The sequence below is a fragment of the Epinephelus fuscoguttatus genome, linkage group LG19 (assembly GCF_011397635.1).
Source record: "Epinephelus fuscoguttatus linkage group LG19, E.fuscoguttatus.final_Chr_v1".
Taxonomy (NCBI): domain Eukaryota; kingdom Metazoa; phylum Chordata; class Actinopteri; order Perciformes; family Serranidae; genus Epinephelus; species Epinephelus fuscoguttatus.
Window position 1 is genome coordinate 38,809,342 of NC_064770.1, and position 20,865 is coordinate 38,830,206.

At 43.1% G+C, this 20,865-nt stretch overlaps 1 protein-coding gene across 4 annotated transcripts; it reads left to right on the forward strand.

Annotated features, from left to right (window-relative positions):
• Positions 1-1,162: 1,162 nt before the first annotated feature.
• LOC125879274 (NACHT, LRR and PYD domains-containing protein 12-like) lies at positions 1,163-20,394 on the forward strand. 4 transcript variants are annotated; one of them, XM_049561035.1, is made up of 11 exons: positions 1,163-1,252; positions 4,724-4,812; positions 7,334-7,639; positions 7,725-7,832; positions 8,797-10,666; positions 10,758-10,934; positions 12,316-12,489; positions 13,936-14,109; positions 14,215-14,388; positions 14,502-14,548; positions 17,107-20,394. In XM_049561035.1, the coding sequence occupies exons 2-11, from the start codon at positions 4,797-4,799 to the stop codon at positions 17,676-17,678; spliced, it is 3,618 nt and encodes a 1,205-aa protein (XP_049416992.1). In that variant the 5' UTR covers positions 1,163-1,252; positions 4,724-4,796; the 3' UTR covers positions 17,679-20,394. The 4 variants fall into 4 exon arrangements, with proteins under 4 accessions (XP_049416992.1, XP_049416993.1, XP_049416995.1 ...); XM_049561036.1 differs by lacking the exon at positions 4,724-4,812 and having other exon boundaries at positions 1,204-1,252; XM_049561038.1 differs by lacking the exons at positions 1,163-1,252; positions 4,724-4,812 and adding an exon at positions 8,149-8,357 and having other exon boundaries at positions 7,608-7,639.
• Positions 20,395-20,865: the final 471 nt, after the last annotated feature.

Genomic DNA, 20,865 nt, shown 5'->3' on the forward strand with positions numbered 1-20,865 from the left:
TACCTTTGCAAAAGGTGCCGTCTGGCGACATTACAAACTGACGCCATCCTGTGGCGCATCATACCGTCGTTAAAGCTACCAAAACCGCCGAAACCACTGACAAAGTGGTGGTATTTGATAAGTTTGTAAAGAGGTTGTATGGACTGCCATGTTCCACTTTTTATCAAGAAAATTCAATTTTTTTTCGTCCATTTTCATCGGCTTATACGGGGCAGCAGGCCGAGCAAAGAACCCCAGACGTCCCTCTCTCCAGCAACACTTTCCAGCTCCTCCTGGAGGACCCCAAGTGTTCCCAGGCCAGACGAGATATGTAATCCCTCCAGTGTGTTCTGGGTCTGCCCCGGGACCTCCTACCAGTGGGATGTGCCTGGAACACCTCTAACGGGAGGCGCCCAGGAGGATCCTGATCAGATGCACGAGCCACCTCAACTGAACCCTTTCGACGCAAAGGAGCAGCGGCTCTACTCCGAGCTCTGTCTGGATGTCCGAGCTCCTCCCCCTATCTCTAAGGCTGAGCCCAGCCACCCTACAGAGGAAACTCATTTCCACCGCTTGTATCCGCGATCTCATTCTTTCAGTCACTACCCAGAGCTCATGACCATAGGTGAGGGTTGGGACGGAGATGGACCAGTAAATTGAAAGCTTTGCCTTCTGGCTCAGCTCCCTCTTCACCACGACGGACCGGCGCAGCACCGACGAGCACCCACCGATCCATCTCACGCTCCATTCTACCCTCACTCGTGAACAAGACCCCTGGATATCTGAACTCCCTCGCTTGAGGCAGTAACTCTCTTGTAACCCGGAGAGGACAAACCACCGATTTCCGACAAAGGACCATGACCTCAGACTTGGAGGTGCTGACTCTCATCCCAACTGCTTCACACTCAGCTGCAAAACACTCCAGGTCATGCTGGAGGTCACGGTGTGATGAGGCCAACAGAACTACATCATCTGTGAAAAGCAGGGATGCAATTCTGAGGTCCCCAAACCGGAAACTGAACTTTGATTTTATGGTTATTGCAAATCAAACATTCTGTGACAAAGTTATTAAAAAAAACAGTAAATGCAGTAAATGTTAAGCAACACAAACTGAATGAACAGTGATTGAGGAAGTTCTCAGTTTGGAGTTTTCTGTCTCAGTGTTTTTTTAAATGGTGCAATAGTGTTTTGTTCCTCTATCTCCGCTGTTGTGAAATTAACAGTCTCATACTTTGTAAAACCGTGATACAGACCATCAAGTTCTGACAAGAAGGTATGTTTTTTCCCCTTTTACCTGGAATATGTATTTCCAATGTTCAATATTGAAAAACATCTGTATTCTTAAATTTGAATGGCTGAAGAAACTATTACAGGACTTCTTTTCGTATTCATGTCTACTCTGTTTCTGAGTATTAACATGGGATGGAAACGGGGACTTTGCAGTGTTGTGTTGTTAGGTGGTAGCAGCAGGACACTGACAGTAGTTACAAAAATGCTTCCTAAATGACAACAAAAAAAGGTCCTTGTTCTCTAACTTCAGTTAGTGTTGTAAAGAAGCATTTCAGCCTTGTCTCCTGGTAATTTAGTTTCATGCTACCCATGGTTATGGAAAACCTGGAACAGTCATAGAATTTCACAGTCACATTTTCCAAGCCTGGATAAATCATGGAATAAGTCAAAATTACTGAGACTTTTAGAAAAGTCATCAGATTTTGTTGTGTGTGATAGTACTCTTCAGTGGACTACTTTCATGGTCATGTAACAGAACAGCAATTTTTGTGGAGCTGTCGTGACGTAGCTCTAATATGCGTCAGTGTGTGACAATGTTTTGTTTACTATCACTTGTGTTTGTTCATTTTCACCCCATGTTCAGTCTCTCCCTTCATGTATGCCTGCTAATTGAAATTATGTTTTAAATAGAGTCTGAGTCTGATATGTTTGAGAAACAGCGGGCAGTTGGGATAAGAAAAGAAAAATATTACGAGTCCTTGAAAAGTCATGGAAAAGTTTGGAAATCTTGTCCATGAAAATTCGTGGGAACCTTTAAGTTTATCTACAACTCATTCAAAACAGCAAATACAGATCATTCTTATTCTGAAGTTGTCAAAAACTGCTGCTTTTTCAAACACTGATGCCAAAAGCTACCTTTTCCAGCAGTGTGATATGCCGTCGGGCAGAGATGGGCAAAAATACATCAAAATGTATTTTGATACAAAATACAAAATACCCCTCAAATAAATGTATCAAAATAAAATACATGTAGGCCATTTTGTATTTTCAAATACAGAAAATACTTAATTCTTTTTCTTATAGCAGCAACCCGCAACTCTGTCGGTCGGTTGGTCAGTCCACAAAGCTTTTCATGAATAACTCAAAAAGTCCTTGACCAAAAATGCTCAAAATTTGCATACTGCAACTAGAGACCATAAGTAACTATACCAGAAAGAATGCCCACAATTCGTCCATAGGTGGCGCTATACTAACTGATTCAAATCTTTCTGTGAATAACTCAAAAAGTCCTCGACCAATAACACACTCAGATAAGGCAAGTCTAGTCTAGCTGTGCTGTGAACTGTCCACCAACGGTCTGGCTAAACAGCAGCAAGATACTGTAGCTAGTTAACTTGTTTGCTGTCTAACTTGGTGCCTTTGGAGCCCTGTGTTTTACGTTTAACTTTTTTTTGATCCCACATGAGGCAATTCATTTGCAGCATGCTCATCCCGAGCATCAACCACAACAACATAAATTTCCTATGTTATGCACAGTCCAGTAAAACAGACCACTAGGTCATTGAATGGCCCAAGTTTAAAAAAACATCCATGCATCCATCCATTTTCTAACCGCTTATCCTGTTGGATCCTGCCTATCCCAGCTGACACTGGGTGAGAGGCAGGGTTCACCCTGGACAGGTCACCAGACTATCACAGGGCTGACACATAGAGACAGACAACCATTCACACTCACATTCACACCTACGGACAATTTAGTGTCACCAGTTAACCTGCATGTCTTTGGACTGTGGGAGGAAGCTGGAGCACCTGGAGGAAACCCACACTGACACGGGGAGAACATGCATGCACACTGAAGGGCTCCCACACCAGGGATTGAACCAGGAACCTGCTTGCTGTGAGGCGACAGTGCTAACCACCACACCACTGCGCCGTTGTTGTTTAAAAAAACATATAGATAGAAATATTAAAAAAAAGTAAAAAAAAATATTGTTACATCCAATATTATAAGAATGTGTAGCCTATTATTTTTGTTTTTTGATTTGTGGAGAAAGTATTTTGAGTATTTCAAATACAAAATTACTCCACTCAAAAGTATTTTGTTACAAATTACATTTGCTTTTTATCGGCGTTATCAAATACAAATTACAAAATACTCAAATGTAATTGAAATAGGTATTTTAAATACAAGTAATAGAAATACTGCCCATCCCTGCCGTCAGGTGGCATCAGTTTGTAACGCGCCAGAGAGATCTGACTGAGAAGCTGAGGACACTATCAGAAGACAGTCAGTAGCCATGTTTCCATCAGCCTGTTTAGATGCGCATCTAGAAGTATCGCATCAGAAAATTATGATGGAAATGCCAAAATTAGAATTAAAATCCCCTGATTCACACAAACTAAAATATGCTCGCTTTAGCCGGGTTTTGGTTGATTCGAAAAAATGTTGATTTGCAAAACGGGGGATGGAAACAGTTATGTTCGAATTAAGTCTGATGTAGCGCACCTCTCTCCATGGTGATATCCACACTCCGGGTCGGGAAGGCGGTAATGCATTTACAAGCTGGTTGCCAACCGCCAGAAAACGTAGAAGAAGAAGAATGCGAGACTTGTTTTGTTTCCGGTTCTGTGGAAAACTCGTGCGAGTTCGTAGTTTTCACCAAAGTCCGTACATTTAATGGAAACACAGGATTCGTATTTCTTTTAATGCGCATTTCCCAAAGATTCGAATCACTTTTGGATGGAAACATAGCTTGTGACTCAAAGCAGCCTTCCCTTAATTATGCGTAACTTTAAAGAGTAACTAAACCCTAAAACCATTTTTTTTTCAGCTGATAATCATTGTTTCTGGTTGTACAGTAGTGTTACTGACTGATCCTGCTCAAAATGTTGACAGTTTAGTGCAAACTGTTGAAAATCTACATTTTATTTTAAAAATGTGGTGTGGAGTGCCCTCTACAGCTTGAAACCTGGTTACTATATTTGAATTTACATTACAATGATTCTTTGAGGCGAATGACGTCACTAACCATCCAGTGTATTTTAGTGTAGGTTTACAGTTAGTATTGTGTTTATAGTATTTAGGTTAGTTGGTCAAGGAGAGGCTCAGGGGTATATGTGCGGGGCGGCGAGGGAAGGAGGGGTGGATGGATGGATGGATGCGGTGGGCTGCTGCGTGGTGAGCCCAGGCTCCCAGAGAGGGAGAAACAGAACCAGGTAGGATAAAATAAGTCAAAGTGTGAAGGAGAGGGAATGGGTAAAGAGGCTGACCTCCGGGGAAGCCCTCTCCCTGCAGCAAGGGACAATCTTTACTCCGCCCCCTTCCTCAGCCACTCACCTGCAGTTAATACAGTCCGCCAGACTGGGAGGGTGTGTTTTGTAGCTGGCAGTGAGGTGTGAAGCATGTGTATGAATCAGTTGACTTCCTGGACTCGCTGGCAGACACACTAGGGGATACAACTCTTGATTTGTCTCACAGTTGCTGAATCCTGGCTGGATGGCTTTTGTTTTTTAGCTGTATCTGGACCTTCCTCTGAACGAAGGCAACAGAAAAAGCAGGGATCGCAAGTAATGGACTTTGACCATGCATGAGGTCCTGTAGAGGTATGTAAACCAATAAAACCTGACACACTAAGATAATGGCCCAATTCCCACTTCTCTACTTTTGCCCTACCACTCCGTTTTTAGTGCTGCAGCATAGGGTATGGTGCCCAATGTCTTTTGTGGGATCAAGAGGTAGTGATCATCCAGCCCTCCAGGTGGCCCTCCAAACAGAGTATTTTGTTTTTTTGTTGTTGTTTTTTTTACTATGAATACATGTTTCAACTGTAATCCATAACTTTTAGCTAACTAATGTTATTTCAACTGCTGTCAGTTACTTCAGGCTAACTGTTTCTATCATTATCCAATAAATTTAGCAAACCAGTGCTATTATAATGGCATATCACTTACGTTTAGCTAACTGTTTAACCATTATCAACTGTTTTAACTGTTGTCCATTACTTCTGGCTAACTAATGCTATTTTAACTGCTTATCAGTTACTTTTAGCTAACTGTTTCAGCCGTCAACTTTTAGCTAATTAATGTTATTTAAATTGCCGCTACTTTTGGCTAACTCAGGGTTTAATCAGGCTTTTAGCTTGTGACGTAATATCTGCTTGTGCGTGCGTGGTCATGAACATACATGGACATGACGGCACATTGTTTTATTTAACCTTAAAAGAATCTATGGTAGTATCGTCATCTGATTAAAAAATCCAGCAATATGTCCTGTTGTGACAAACAGAAAGATTTTAAGGGGGGTTCTCCCCCAAGAAAATTTTGAAATTCACACAGTGAAATCCTATCTTCATGCAATGTCATACAAAAATAGATAAATTCAAGGACTTTCACTGACATGTGTACAGGGCTGGACTGGGACAAAAAAATGCCGACATGTATCTTATTTGTACTTGCACACATTTTATTAAAAATTGAAATGATGAATCTTGTGGAGTTTCTTTGGCAAGTGCTTTCACCATTGTGTACTCCGGGGCCATCTACTACCACCAGGATGTATGTGAGAAGTGAATGAGCACACTGATTTTCTAGCCTTGGTACTCTCTTCCAGGGCACGTAGGGTACTACTGAGATTTATTTTAATTTTGGTAACAGCGTAGTGTGTGCGTATGCCAGGGCCATTTTTTTGTCCCAGTCCATCCCTGCTTTATACCTCCAGGGTTTCCGCAAATTATCATGTGACATTATGATCTCGAGATCCGACAATTCCAATTACAGTTCCAGTGGGCATTGACGCCCGGCACGGGACGGAGCGAGTCCGTGTCGCGGCCAAATCACACATGCAACGGATCCAGTGGGTGCGTGAGAGTTGGCAACCCTGCTGTAGTTGGCTGACTGTGAGACTAGAGCTGCCCAATCAAAGTGCAAATATGGATTGTGAACCAATCAGAGAGTAGTTTTCCACAGAAACATTTGGCTGCACTCCATTTCACTCAACCAGTACGCCAGTCAGGCGGAGTCTGCCCCTCTCCTCTCCTCTCCCCTCTCTGAAGTTTGGCTGCAAATTTCAACTCTGCCCACCGGACACACCGGCTGTTTGAAATTAATTTAAAATACTCAGCTGCCGGCCTTTTTTCCAGCATCCGTTGCTGGTGTGAGAATTGGTTGGGCAGAGTGAGACCGTGAGATGGAAGGTGAATGTCAGGTGGCTCTGTCTAGTTACTGGCAGCGCAGTGCAGCAAAAAAAAGTAACAAAATAAAGTAACCCTGTGCTCTAATGTTACTGAGGAAATGTAGAAATCAGGAAGCACAGCAACCAAGCACAGCAGTGTTACCTACCTATAATGTGCTTATATAAATTTTCCGCCATTTTGAATTTTTTGAAAAACACTTCAAATGGATCTCTTCCTAGGAAGTTTGAGCGATCTGCATGAAACTGGGTGAACATAATCTAGGGAGCAATATCTAAAGTTCCCTCTTGGCAAAAGTTGGAAAACTTCCTAAAACTGAGCTTCTATAAGGCAATGAATATTGCGGAGGGCGTGGCTCATCACATAAAGGTGTAGAACATCTCAAGGGTTTCACCCATCACCACGCAACTTTGTAGGCATATGACCACACATAATCTGAGGGGACCCCTCCATTATTGACCCCATCAAACAAAATGGGGGCGCTAGAGAGCTCATTTCTTATCTAGGCCTAACCGCCATATGGATTTTTACTAAACTTGGTAGATATGTAGAACAGGACGCCTCAAGGTGACTGGAGAAATGTAACTCTAATTGGCAACTGGGTGGCGCTATAACAACAGAAAAATGCTTCAAAATGGCTAAAATGCGACCGATCGCTGTGGCTCCCCCTGTGGACCAATGTTGGTGTTGTTTCTAATGTTTGGTATGACTAAGTCATGGTATGGTATGCTGTACATAATCACGGAAACTGTCAGTGTGTCATTCTGTCAGTCAGTCATTCTGTCTGTCCCACGTTTTTCTACTCACTGACGTGGTCAATCTATGTGAAACTGCACATAGGCATTGAGGACTGGCATAGGTAGAAGGTGACAAAGCTACCAATGGCTATGGACTAGTCTTCTTTTGAATTAAAAAATCTCTGCTGATTTTACCAGTCACGATGACCTCACTAAAGGAGAAGCTCTGGATAACTCTGGAGGATTTGAGGGAAGAGGAATTCAAGCAGCTGAAATGGCTCCTCCAGCAGGAAGACATCATGCACACAGTCATCCAACATGTCAAGGTCCGCCCAGCCATCCCTGTGACCCGGCTCGAGAAGGCAGACAGGCAGGACACCGTTGTTCAGATGGTGCAGAGCTACGGCACTTATGGAGCTCTGGAGGTGACCAGGAAAGTTTTGATGAAGATCAACAGAAATGATCTGGTGCAGAGATTACCAAACATCCCCTCCACACCAAACAGTACGTTATGGAAAGGGAAAATTATGCTGATATGTGTCGAACACCCTTCAACATTCCTTTTTCTTTTTTCTCTCCCTCTCTGTAGCGGAAGATGTTGGTGTTGTGGCGACTACTTCAGAAAACAGAGAGACTTCCTCGATTATACCACGGACAACAACTCCTCACCTTCTAACTGCAGACAGTCAGACTGAAGGTAAAGCTTTTCAATGAACTCACTGTCCATTGAAACATTATTAAAAATGATTAAGGATTTTTATTTCTGTTTGTACAACTTGATAACAGGATAAGAGCAGCCCCTATCTTTGTGTTAATCAATCTAGGGCCCTGATCACACAGAAAGCATTTTAGCGCCTAGAGGCACCTTTTTGTAACTGAATGAAGAATGAAGCTTTTTGCTCTGCTTTTTGGAGCATTCTGAACTCCTCGAGTTGAAAAAACTTCAACCCAAAACAGAAAAGCGCCCCACGTCATCTCTTTTTTGTTATCTTTTTTCCCCATTGTCCAATCAGATGATTTGAGAGGCGGGCCTTCTGTGGTGGTCACAACAACAAGTCTACAGTTGGTAACCAATGGAGGAGAAACTGGTGGTAGTGGTTGCTGGATACCCAGAGCTATACGGCCTGATGATAGACAGCAGGTTGTCAAACTGCCCCTGAGTCATCCTAAAATCTGCCTGTAAACGTCCATGATGGAGGAGAAGCTCCTGGACCAACTGGTGGTACTCCCCATGATCCAGCCTCTTTTTTAGGGTCTCATGTACCCACACAGATCTCTGTTTATCTGCTGACAGCCTCTCACCCTCAACCAGAGCTACAGACAGCACCCTCTGCCTCAACATGGCAGCTGCTACACACTGATTACTGTGAAACTAAAATAAATAAATAAACAGTAGATTGATTACACAGGAAGGTCAGAATATGACCAGTTTCATTAGTGTGTGAGTGTGTGTGAATGCTTACTGAGCAGCAGGTGGCACCATGTATGGCAGCCTCGGCCACCAGTGTGTGAATGTGTGTGTGAATGGATGAATGTGATGTAGTGTAAAAGAATTTTGAGTGGTTGGAGGACTAGAAGGGCGCTAAACAAGTGTAGTCCAATTACCATTTCCCATTTTTCTTGCATAAAAACTGGTCCCTCCTCTGCTTTGCTTTACACAGATCTGATGGTGCCAGTAGAGAAGCCTCCAAGGCCAATCACATCATACCAACAAATGCTCAAATCCAACCTTGAGAACCGGTTCATGTGCATACAAGAAGGACTGTCAGGTACGGAGGATAAAAAACGCCTGGAAGATATCTATACAGAGCTCTACATCACAGACGGCGGCGACATGCAACTCAACAGGCAACATGAGGTCAGAAAGATTGAGATGGCATCAAGAAAACCAGCAGAAACAGAGGTATTAATCAAACGCAGTGATATCTTCAAACATCCTTCCGGAAAATACATACCTATAAAGACTGTGCTGACCAATGGAATTGCAGGAATAGGGAAGACATTTCTTGTGCATAAGTTCATCCTTGACTGGGCTGAAGGAAAAGCCAATCAAGACGTGCATCTCATATTCCCCTTCAACTTCCGCCAGCTCAATTTACTGAAGGGAAAAAGGTTTCATCTCGCCAAACTCATTCACGAATGTATCGAGGAAACCAAAGACATCCCAGAGGACGCTTTGAATTACATTTTCACAGCACTGCAGAAGTCAGGAAACACCAACTATGACAAGAGTAGATTTAAACTTCTGTTTGTGCTGGATGGGTTAGATGAGAACCGTCTTCAGCTAGACTTCAGCGCCAAAGAAAAAGACAACACTGATGTGACAAAGTCAGCCGGGGTAGAGGGACTGCTGATGAACCTCATTAAAGGGAAACTGCTTCCCTCTGCTCGCCTCTGGATAACCACACGACCTGCAGCAGCCAATCAAATCTCTCTGGTGCGTGTTGACATGGTGACAGAGGTCAGAGGGTTCACTGACCCGCAGAAGGAGGACTACTTCACTAAGAGATTCAGAGATGAGGAGCAGGCCAGCAGAATCATCTCCCACATCAAGTCATCACGAAGCCTCCACATCATGTGTCACATCCCAGTCTTCTGCTGGATCACTGCGGCAGTTCTGGAGGATGTGTTGAGAACCAGCGACAGAGGAGAGCTGCCCAAGACCCTGACTGAGATGTACACAGAGTTCCTTATGTTCCAGATCAGACAGACAAAAGAGAAGTACGGCACAAAGAAGAGCCTTCAATACGTCCAGTCGCTTGCAAAACTGGCATTTTACCAGCTGAAGAAAGGAAACCTGATCTTCTACGAGAAAGACCTTAAAGAGAGTGGAATTCATCTCCATGAAGCATCTATTTACTCCGGGGTGTTCACACAGATCTTTAAAAAGGAGCACTGGAGAAGGAAGGACAAGAACAAGGGAAGAATGTTCAGCTTTGTCCATCTGAGCATTCAGGAGTTTCTGGCTGCTTTTTATGTGGAGCTCTCACGCATTAACAGCAACAAGAACGTGATGGCTGAATCCCAAATGACTTTCAAAGGTCTGGGCATGGTTTTCAGCAAAACATCGGCAACAGAAGTCCACAGGATTGCTATTGACGAGGCCTTACAGAGTCCAGATGGGCACCTGGACTTGTTTCTCCGTTTCCTGTTGGGTCTTTCATCGCAGACCAATCAAGAGCTCCTGGCAGACCTACTGAAACAGAAAAGAGTCAGCTCAAACAGCAATCAGGAAACAATCCAGTACATCAAGGAGAAGTTTAAGGAGAATCTCTCTCCAGAGAGAAGCATCAACCTGTTTCACTGTCTGAGCGAGCTGAATGATCATTCTCTAGTGGAAGAGATCCAGCAGTACCTGAGCTCAGGTAGACTGTACACACAAGTACTGTCTCCTGGTCAGTGGTCGGCTCTGGTGTTCATCTTAATGTCATCAGAAAAACATCACGATGTGTTCGACTTAAAGAAATACTGTATCTCAGAGAGGGGCTTCCTCACACTGCTGCCAGTGTTTCAAACCTCCGTCACGTACCTGTAGGTGGATGTATTACAATATTAACATCAAATGTTGTATTCTAAGAATAAAATAAATGAACTTTGTTTGTCATCTATTAATCCTCATCAGGTTGAGTGGCTGTGGACTTTGGGACAGTTCATGCTTTGAAGCTCTGGCCTCAGTGCTAAAGTCCAATCCATCTCATCTGAGAGAGCTGGATCTGAGCAGCAACTGCCCTGAAGATCGCGGAGTGACTCTGCTCTCTGATGGACTGAAGAACCCCAGTTGTAGGCTGGAATTGCTCAGGTCAGCTCACTTTATTTATAATTGTTTCGAGACACTACTGGCTTCCCCTTTCAATATTAATGATGATGATAATAATAATAATAATAATAAAAAATAATAATACATTTTATTACGCCTCCAAGCCGGAGCGGTTGTCTGCCCGTGAGTTCCATTATGGTGGACATGATATCTGAAGAACGCCTTTAGGGAATTTAGCCTCTGGCAGCAACGGGTGATATTTTGGGGGTTGCGGTGTAGCCAGTGGATATCCGGGCCAAGGCTTTCTCCTCTGTGTGAGTAGGTATAGCTGCGGCTGGAGCAGCTACGTGACCTGCCTATTAGCTACATGACTCGATCAGCTCCTTTGCCCTGAAGAAAATGCCAAATTAGTGTTTAGCTGGCTATGAAGTGTTTGGTTAAAAGAGAGGCAGTTAAGGTTAGCGCAAGGGTTATGGGAAGGGTTACATGTCATTAAAGTGAATCACATCTTCATGTATAATGCATTATGAAGAGGATTATGGCTCAAGGCTGGCAGCAAAAACTCAGTTCACACACATATATCAATCAAAACATGATATTTAGCTTAAACTAATAAACATACGATCTAACTGGTGGAGTGTGTAAGTGGTCACGTGGGAAGTGTGTGGATGAGTGAAAATATAGTGTAGTGCACGTTGGCTGGGGCAGCATAGGTCATAGGCTTGTGCTAATAACATTAGCATGTTGTATTTGTTTGGAAAACGTGTTTAGTATAAGACAGTTGTTTTGTCAGTGAACCTCGTGAGCTGTAATGGAGCCGAATTTTGTAACGTCACCTTTGTTAAATGTTGCTGTTGTCCCTGATTTTATATGAGTAGAAGAGAAGTCCGCTAGCTCCTAAGCTAATTTATACAATGTAAAATGCCATAGGCTTGTGCTAATAACATTAGCATGTTGTATTTGTGGGGAAAATGTGTCCAGATAAAGACAAGTGTTTGTCTGTGAATGCTGCGAGTTATAGTGAAGCTGATTTGTGTACTTGTGTTTGACATTGTCGCCAGTAAGCCATGTTTAATGTGTGTTTAATGCATATTTTAAATCAACTAAACTTTACAGCACTTCACAGAAACCCCGCTGCCAAGTAATGTTTTGGAGGTGTAACTGCAGAGTGACACAGACACACCACCACACAAAATATAAATATAAATGCTCACAACAGCGTAGGCTCTGCATAGAGCTGACGCACAAGTATAAATCCCGCTTTACACTACTAACAAAAACCAGAACACCTTCAACACCAAACTCTTGTCCCTTTGCCTACAGATTCCGCATTCCTATGCAGATATATGTTCACAGAGATTAGCCAAACCAAGGTAAAGCAACTTTGTTAAAATTCTGTATTTGTGTGTTTCACCTTCCACAGGTTGAGTGAGTGTCAGCTGTCAGAGAAAAGCTGTGACACTTTGGCCTCAGTTCTCAGCTCCAAGACCTCTTGTCTGCGAGAGCTGGACCTGAGTAACAACAACCTGCAGCACTCTGGAGTGAAGCTCCTCTCTGCTGGACTTAAGAGTTCTCACTGTACATTGAAATGTCTCAGGTCAGAATTCAATGCAGTAAACATCACAATCACAAAGGCTGAAATTCGGAGTACTTCAAATAAATATGCAATGTATTCAAATTGAATGAAGCCAACATATTTGGCTTAATTAAAAACTACATTGCAGAACAAATGTTCCTATGTGGCCTCTGCTGCCTCAGTATCTGCTGATGGCGATGGTCAGTATCAGGTCATTTTTGATGACGTCCCAGTGATGGCAGTGTCGGCAACCAGAATTTGGCTGGTTAATTTAGCCCAATTCTGGGGTTTCATTCATCTTGAGTCTCAGCTGAGTTGGGCAATCAGAGATGGACTGATTATTTTTTTCCAGGGTGCTGAGTTTGGGCCGATGCTGGGCCAGGCCATTTTTGATTACAGGCCAGTGATGGCAATGTCGGCAGCCAGAACTTGACCCGTTGACTTGGCCCGATTCTGGGGCATCATTAAACCAGAGTCTCAGCTAAGTTGGGCAGGTGGATACGGCCTGAATATTTTTTTCCAGCTTCCCAAGTTTGGGCCGATGCTGGGCCAGATCATTCTGGCTACCTGGGTTACCTTTATCCAAGTTTTGTTTCCTCTTAGGTATTGAATCCAAAATGCTTCCTCACTTTACTTTCTGATTGTTTGTTATTATGAGCACTGATTTCATCCATTTTGCGTAAGCGGCGATGATGATTGGATCCCGCAGTGCGCACACATCAGCAGAATGTGCAGCCACGTGGCGAGGTAATGCACAGCACAGGAAATCACAGGCAGCAGAAAAGGTAAACTCACTATGGAGAGCTGGGTGACGGCCTATCCAAACAGCCACAGGGAACAGGCAAACAGAAACCAGGAAGATGGAAGCAGAGCTCTTGGTCAGGGACAGAGGGCTAAATGCTTTACTAGGGAGCAGATGAAGCAGGAGAGTCAGAGGCAGGCGAGGTCGGCAACAACGAAGCAGTCCAGGGATAAACGCTGGAAAGTCTTGCATGTGAATGACATAGAACAATCTGGCAAGAAGAGTCAAGTGAAGCTGGGCTCTTTATACTGGCAGGAGGTAAAGATCCACAGGTGAGAGCGGTTGGTTTGGTGACATGGGTGTTATGGACCGGCAGGAGTTGGAGATGTGTGGACAGGTGATTGGCTGGCAGGTAGGTGTGGTGGAGAGGTGGGGTCAGTGGAAATTTACTAGGTGAACTGAGAGAGTGGTATGCATGGCTGCGTTGGCTCCATTTTACAGCCCTGGAGGTTTTCACTTGATTTAGAGACACAGTGCATTGGGGTTTTTTTGCATTTGGGTGCACCAACCATTTAATTTAAATTAGTTAGAAAGGAGCAAACACTTAAGTAGTTGCTGTCATTATTTAATAATATTAATTACTATCTGAAATTACATAATAAAGTAGAGTAAAGAAGTAGAAGTGTGGATAGAAAACATTTTAATCTATTTTCATGTTCTTTAAGGTTGAATTTGTGCGACCTGTCATGGATGAGCTGTGGAGCACTGGCCTCAGTTCTTCGCTCTCAGTCGTCTTGTTTGAAACAGCTGGAGCTGAGCAACAACGACCTGCGGGATTCAGGAGTAGAGGTGCTCTCTGGTGGACTGGAGAGTCCACAGTGTAGACTGGAAATCCTCAGGTCAGAATTCTTGTTTGTTTCATGAATGTTGGAAAATTTGTGGTAAAAAAAAAAAAAAAAAATTAATAAAAAATCTAAGAAAACAAATTCACAAACTGTGTGTAGGCTGTCAGGCTGTCAGGTCACAGAGGAAGGCTGTGTTTCTCTGGCCTCAGCTCTGAGCTCCAACCCCTCCCATCTGAGAGAGCTGGACCTGAGCTACAATCATCCAGGAGACTCAGGAGTCAAGCTGCTTTCTTCTGGACTAGAGGATCCAAACTGGAGACTGGACACTCTCAGGTACCGAGAGCAAACAACTGGAGAATAGCGGACACATCTTAAATACCACCCCTGTGTCAGATTAAGGAATATTATTTAAAAACCATAAATGTTAACTCATTGTCTTTTTCCAGGTTGGAACCTAGTGGTGTGCGCTGGTTGAAATCTGGTCTGAAGAAGTGTAAGTGTATATTAAGTTGTATAGATTAGATTTGTATACAGCTGAAAGTTTATTGAGGGGACATGTGTCTAAATCCTAGGTCAAGTAAAAACAGACAGAAGACAATAAAAGTGCACTCAGTAGAGTGCAGATCTCTGCCAGGGAGGTACGCAGCTGATCATGGCCACTCCAGACAGTTATTCTAGATGTGGCACGGTGCGTCCCAGATGTTAATAAAAATATGCCTAGTCAATTTTCATGGAGCTGCAGCACGTTGCGCAGAGCAGATCCATGTCTCTTGCTAACTGACACTGTGTGCAAAATACAGATACAATAAAATTATGAGGATGAATGAAGGGAGAGAATTGTGAATGGATGAGGACGAAGAAAGTCTTCCTGATTGAACTTACCCTGAGCGTCATTTGATCCCAATGAGGTGAGAGCGTATGCAGACACCTTGAGAAAAAGCACCACGACCTGCGTCTTTTTTCACAGCGCCCTGGCTTTTTTGTACGGCTGCTTCCAGCTTCTCCAGTTTAAAATCCCTGAATTTTTCAGAAAGGTGACAGTGACGTCACTGACGCTTCTTTTGCCAAGATACCGTTTACTGTCAAAACAAAGACAGAAAAGCTAATTTTTTGGCGGCAGATCGGCCAGCAGACACTAAGTGTGCTGGAGAGTGTTGTGCTTTTATCACCATTCCCTTTTTAAGTTTGTTGTTGACTGTGATCAGCCGTTTGTTAATGTGGCATTACGTTAGCTGGCCATCTAATGTTATTGTCAAGATAGTAGAGGTGTGAATCACCAGAGGCCCAACGATATGAGATTATCAGGATGCTTAAGTCACAATGCAGTGTAATGCTGCTTTTCACTGTTTTTCGATATGACTATTGCGATTAACATATTTTGCAACATTATGTGATTATTATCTATTTTCAACTGCAAATTAAACAAACAACCTTGTCAGCATCTGTTTTTATCAAATACAATTAAGTTGTCAGTCTGTTTATATCACTTCAGTCATTTTCATTGCAGCAAAATTTGTTTACTGACCTGAAAAAGCAATTGATTTTATTTTTCTAGTAGGCTACTACAAATGTATGTTGTATTTGCAATATTAATACTTTATGTGATAAAAAAAAATCAATATTGGCATCTATGTATCAATACTATATTGCCATGCAAAATATCATGATATTAAGATGTATCTATTTTTTCCCACCCCTACAAGATTTTGTCAAACAAACATACCCAGGGAGCTCGGTCTCACTCCAAAGTCATCGAAATCCGGCAGTGACTTGCAGCATCAAAAAAGGTGTCCTGTAATGTTGGCATGATATGCGGTTGATTGCCGTTATAGTTTAACTGTGCCTGGCAGCATCAAGGGAAAACATGATGGGACAAGGATGAAAGTTAAAGCGGTGAAAGTCTGAGTAGGGCAGGTGGAGTGGTGGTGGATGGGTCCAACAAACACGACTTTCACTCAAGGGTGTCCGTGTCCTGTAAGATTCTAAAGCCAAACCCTGTTCTTTTTTCCAAAACCTAACCACATGTGTTTCACACAATCAATTTGCCATGTTGTACCGATATAGTGATGATGTTATCTAATCTGATTTCAGAATCCTTTTTGTTCGTCTGAATAACCCATTTGCAGGATCTGATCTATCCTGTAGCTGAAATCCAGAATTCAGAATGCTTAGGCCCTGGACAGCAAAACAAAAGATTTCCAAATCTAGATCATTCTGATACAGATTACATTTTTTGAAAAACTGGACCCTGGTGCTCCGGTTTAGAGTAAGACCAAAAATGTGGCCTACAGCAGATGGTAAGACTTGTTGTTTTTAGCCCAGCTGATTTCAGAAAAACTAGCAGCCCCTGCTGGCCGGTTAATAGGAGTGAGGAGGCAGCAGTTGATGATGGTGTAAGAGGCCGTACATATTTCATGTCCTTAAACGCCTGGAAAACACAAGGTCAGGCGCTGGGTGCTACTTGTGCCTCTTCTGTGCCAGCTTTCAAGGGCTTGGAGTAAGGTTGTGTCTGAAGTTGCTAAATGACCATAACCACCACCAAATCATAGTCTATTTACCAGAAGTCCCGAGTGCAGAGCTGATCTTCTTCCAGGCGCTGTTTTGTAAGAGCGTTTTTTTGAGGCCAAAAATATTGTCCGTGGGAGAGACGTAAAGCTCTGACAGCCCTACACTAAAATGATGAACTTTCATATTTATCACAGACTGATATTTACAGATGAAGGGAATGATATCTGTCAGCTGTGGTTGGTTGGTCCTTGTCACATGACATGCAGTGCCCGCTGCTGCGTTTCGAAAATTTATCACAGGGTGCAGCCATCATGCCCTGAAAAATAGGCGCTCGGAAACGCATGTGGGTTGCAATGGCATTGCTCTGGTATTTGAGTGTGCCTGATGCATGTCTACATTGAAAACAATTCATTTGAGGGCACAAAAAACGCGACACGTGCACGGTCAGTTTTTTCATCGAAATAAAAAGAAAAAAGAAAAAAAAGTCAAATTAACAGAAGGTCTGAAACTGCTGCTCGTACTGTGACCTGTTTTTCCCACCAGATGCCTGTGAACTCACCCTGGACCCGAACACGGCGCACAGACACCTCATTCTGTCTGATGACAACAGAAAAGTGACACGGGGGAGGGAGGAGCAACCATATCCAGACCACCCCGAGAGATTTGAGGGCCAGTTTCAGCTGCTGTGCCAGGAGAGTCTGACTGGTCGCTGTTACTGGGAAATAGTGTGGGATGGAAAGACTCACGTTGCAGTAACTTACAAAGGAATCGGTAGGAGTGGAGAAGCTGCTGACTGCTGTCTTGGATGGAATGAAAAGTCCTGGAGTGTAGAGGTCTATGATGATGGCTACAGTGCCTACCACAGAGCAGGTGCTGTAGGAATATTCGTGCACCCCATTAACACCACCAAGATAGCAGTGTATCTGGATTGGCCTGCTGGCACTGTGTCCTTCTACAGAGTCCCCAGCGAAAACGACCCCTGTGACAGATTTACTCACCTGCACACCTTCTACTCCAGATTCACTGAACCTGTCTACCCTGGGTTCTGGGTTGGGTTAGAGTGCTCCGTGACTCTGAGCCGTGAGCCTGTTTACGTTAACATTCCATTCCATTAACGTTAGCTGCATTTTGCCTTTTTATTGTCTTGCAGAGAGTTACACGAGAAGACTGATACAACTTTCAAGTTTTTGTAGGATAGGATGGGGAAGGACACCCGCCTTAAAAATAAAGTAAAATTAAAAAAAGTACTTGGATGAGTTTAGCATGTGCAGGATGTCTGTGTCTTTTTGACAAAGGATAAAAAACCTTTAGAGTTATGTTTTTCTTGCATCATAATTTCTATTTGGAAATCCTCGAGTGGAATAAGTTTCCCAAACTGCTGTACTCTTGTATAATCTCTAACCTGTAGATACTTAAATAAAAAAAGTGCTGCTGGGAGCCCAGAGGAGGCTCTCAATGGTTGAAAGGTTTTAAAATGATTATGTTCATATACACCGATAAGCCAAACCATTAAGACCAGTGGTGGGTGAAGTGAGTAACATTGATTATATGGTTACAATGCAATGTTGTGTTGGGAGACACACAGCATTCATGTGGATGCCACTTGACGCCCTCCTCCCACCCAAACACCGCTGTGGGCTAAGTAACCCCCGTCACCGCAATGGCACTCCCTGACTGCAGTGGCCCCCCCCCAGCAGAAAAATGAGCCATGCCACACCACAGAAAAACTGCTCAAGAATGGCCTGAGGAGCGTGACAAAAAGCTTAAGGTATCGACCTGGCCTCCAAATCTCCCACACCCCAGTCTGGCTGAGCATCTTCGGATGTGCTGGTACCCAACCTCACATCTGACAGGGCTCAAATGATCCAAAGCCAGCGCCCCGGTACCAGAGACCACAGGACACCTTCAAGAGGTGACTTCAGAGACAAGTTGGATCTAGGGAGGCCCCACTGTGGATTAGGGGTACCTCTGAGGTACCAGCACGTCCCATGGATGCTCAATCCTGGATGATCCTCTCATGTCACAACGTCATGAACATTCATGATTTCCAAGAACAATTTGAAACGTGGACTCGTCAGACCACAGCACACCTTTCCTCTTTGTGTCAGTCCGTCTCAAATGAGCTCGGGCTCAGAGGCGTCTGCAGCGTCTCTGGAAGTTGTTGATATCTGGCTTTCACTTTGCATGTTAAGAGTCTGAACTGTCATTGTAGATGCAACGATGTGTTTACTGACAGTGTCCCTGAGTCCATGTTTTAATATCCTTTATACAATCAAGTCAGTTTTTAATACAGTGCCGCCTGAGGGGTCAAAGGTCACAGCTGTTTACTGTTGGTTTTCAGCCTCGTCCCTTAAATGCAGAGAATTCTCTGGATTCTCTGAACCTTTTCATGATATTATAGACTGTTGATGTTGAAATCCCGAAATTCTTTGCAATTGACCTATGGCTAAGCCACGCCCCCTCCACTCACCTGGACAAACTATCAACATTCAGTGCCCGGCGCTATGGCAGGTGCCACAGTACACGGCATTTCACAGGAGGCAACTGATGATTTTTGGGGACATAACGATCAGATGTCATTGAGAAGTAACCAAAAGGGCCTAAACTACGCATTGGAGGGATATATTCATCATTTTATTGTTGAGAAGGTCGATGAAAAGCTTAAATTACAAGCCAAAATTTACAGGTCACAGTGTACACTTGTGAACCGCATCTGGTTGCCGTCACCATCAAAGACAACAAGTTAAAGTGCCACTGAAGTTAAGGTTTTTGGCTCCGAATATGAGAAAAGGATAACGGCCTTTTTACCATCTTTACCAAGAGTGTCTCTCCGTTAGTTTGGTGCTACAGTATTTACACTGAATCATTCAGCATAACGTTTGCCAACCTTTGTTATCTCTGCCATTACAGATAAGTTAATGAAGCTAAGCTCCAGAAGTTAACGTTAGCTTAACTAGAGCCCTTTGGACAACAGCTAACAATGATGTACCATCACCAAAGTACAAAACTAGAACAAAATAGGCTAATGAACTCCCAGCAAACAAGGTGACATGATGAACAACGCAGCTAGGAGCTAACGTTAGGCTAACTTTAGCTAACGTTAGCTAGAGATGTTAAAGATAACTTTATATTTCTTTCCAGCAAAGTGACAATATGTTGCCTCAAACACAATGTTGACTTACCTTAGAACAGATGTAGACATCATTGTTAATCTTATTCACGTTGAGTTGATGTTGTGGTCTAACGTTACCACACAACTTTATCCAAAGGAGACACTTTTCTCGCTTGAGATGTGGTTTAAAGTGTAAAAATACACCTGGTCGCCCAGCCTCTCAGGATACCTTGTGTCAGAGTTGCATGTACCCCATGCACACCGTTTGACCATTTTTAAACTTCAAATCTCAGAAAAAGCTCATAAAACCCAACAAACTGACTTTCTGTAATGCATTTCAATGGACGTCCAGGCAGAGAATGTCCCAGTGTATGGGAATGGCTATACGCACTGTGATTGGCTCATCACGTTTGAGGGCGGGGCTTAGCCATAGGTCAATTGTGCTCTGAGAAACGTTCTCAAACTGAGTGTTCGCCCACACTGTTTTTCAGAAAGTGACCATCCTTGCTTGTGAACACCTGAGCCTTTTTAAGATGCCCCGTCACACCTACTAATGGTACTATCATTTGTTACCAATTAACCTGTTTACTTGTGAATGTTCCAACAGGGCATTCAACAGCTTCCTGTCTTTTGTTGCCCCGTCCCAACTTTTCAGGCATCAAATTCAGAATGAGTGTATATTTTACTGAAAACAATAAAGTTTTATCAGTTTGAACAGTAAAGATCTTGTCTTTGGACTGTATTCATTTGAAAATAAGTGAAAAAAAGATTTACAAATCATTGCCTTGTGTATTTATTTACATTTTACACAATGTCCCAACTTTTTTGTAATTGGGGTTGTACATCACTTACGGTTAGCCTGTTTTTCTCCTTCAGCAATAAATATGATAATTTTTCCTCATATTCATTTATTATTTATTATATTTCACTTTGATTTGTGTCAACAAGAGACAATATAAAACACTGAAGCAAGTCACCAGAAAAAAAAGAATTTTCAGCTCCAACCTGTCAAACCTGTCAAACCTGACAGCAGCTGCAGTTATTTCTGTGCGTCATCATTTGAGAGTCATGATTTTTAGCATTATTTGTGTACAACTTTACGAGCAGTAACTCAGCCAAGCATCTGTTTTGCCTCGAATTGAGTCAGTCTTGGAGAAATTGTGACTTTGTCATTACAGGCATGTCTAAAA

Bases quoted from the DNA above. Each gene is read 5' to 3' on its own strand.
- LOC125879274 (XM_049561035.1), top strand. The intron at 10,667-10,757 runs GTAGGTGGATGT...AATCCTCATCAG, and splicing joins CAAACCTCCGTCACGTACCT to GTTGAGTGGCTGTGGACTTT. The intron at 12,490-13,935 runs GTCAGAATTCAA...ATGTTCTTTAAG, and splicing joins TGTACATTGAAATGTCTCAG to GTTGAATTTGTGCGACCTGT.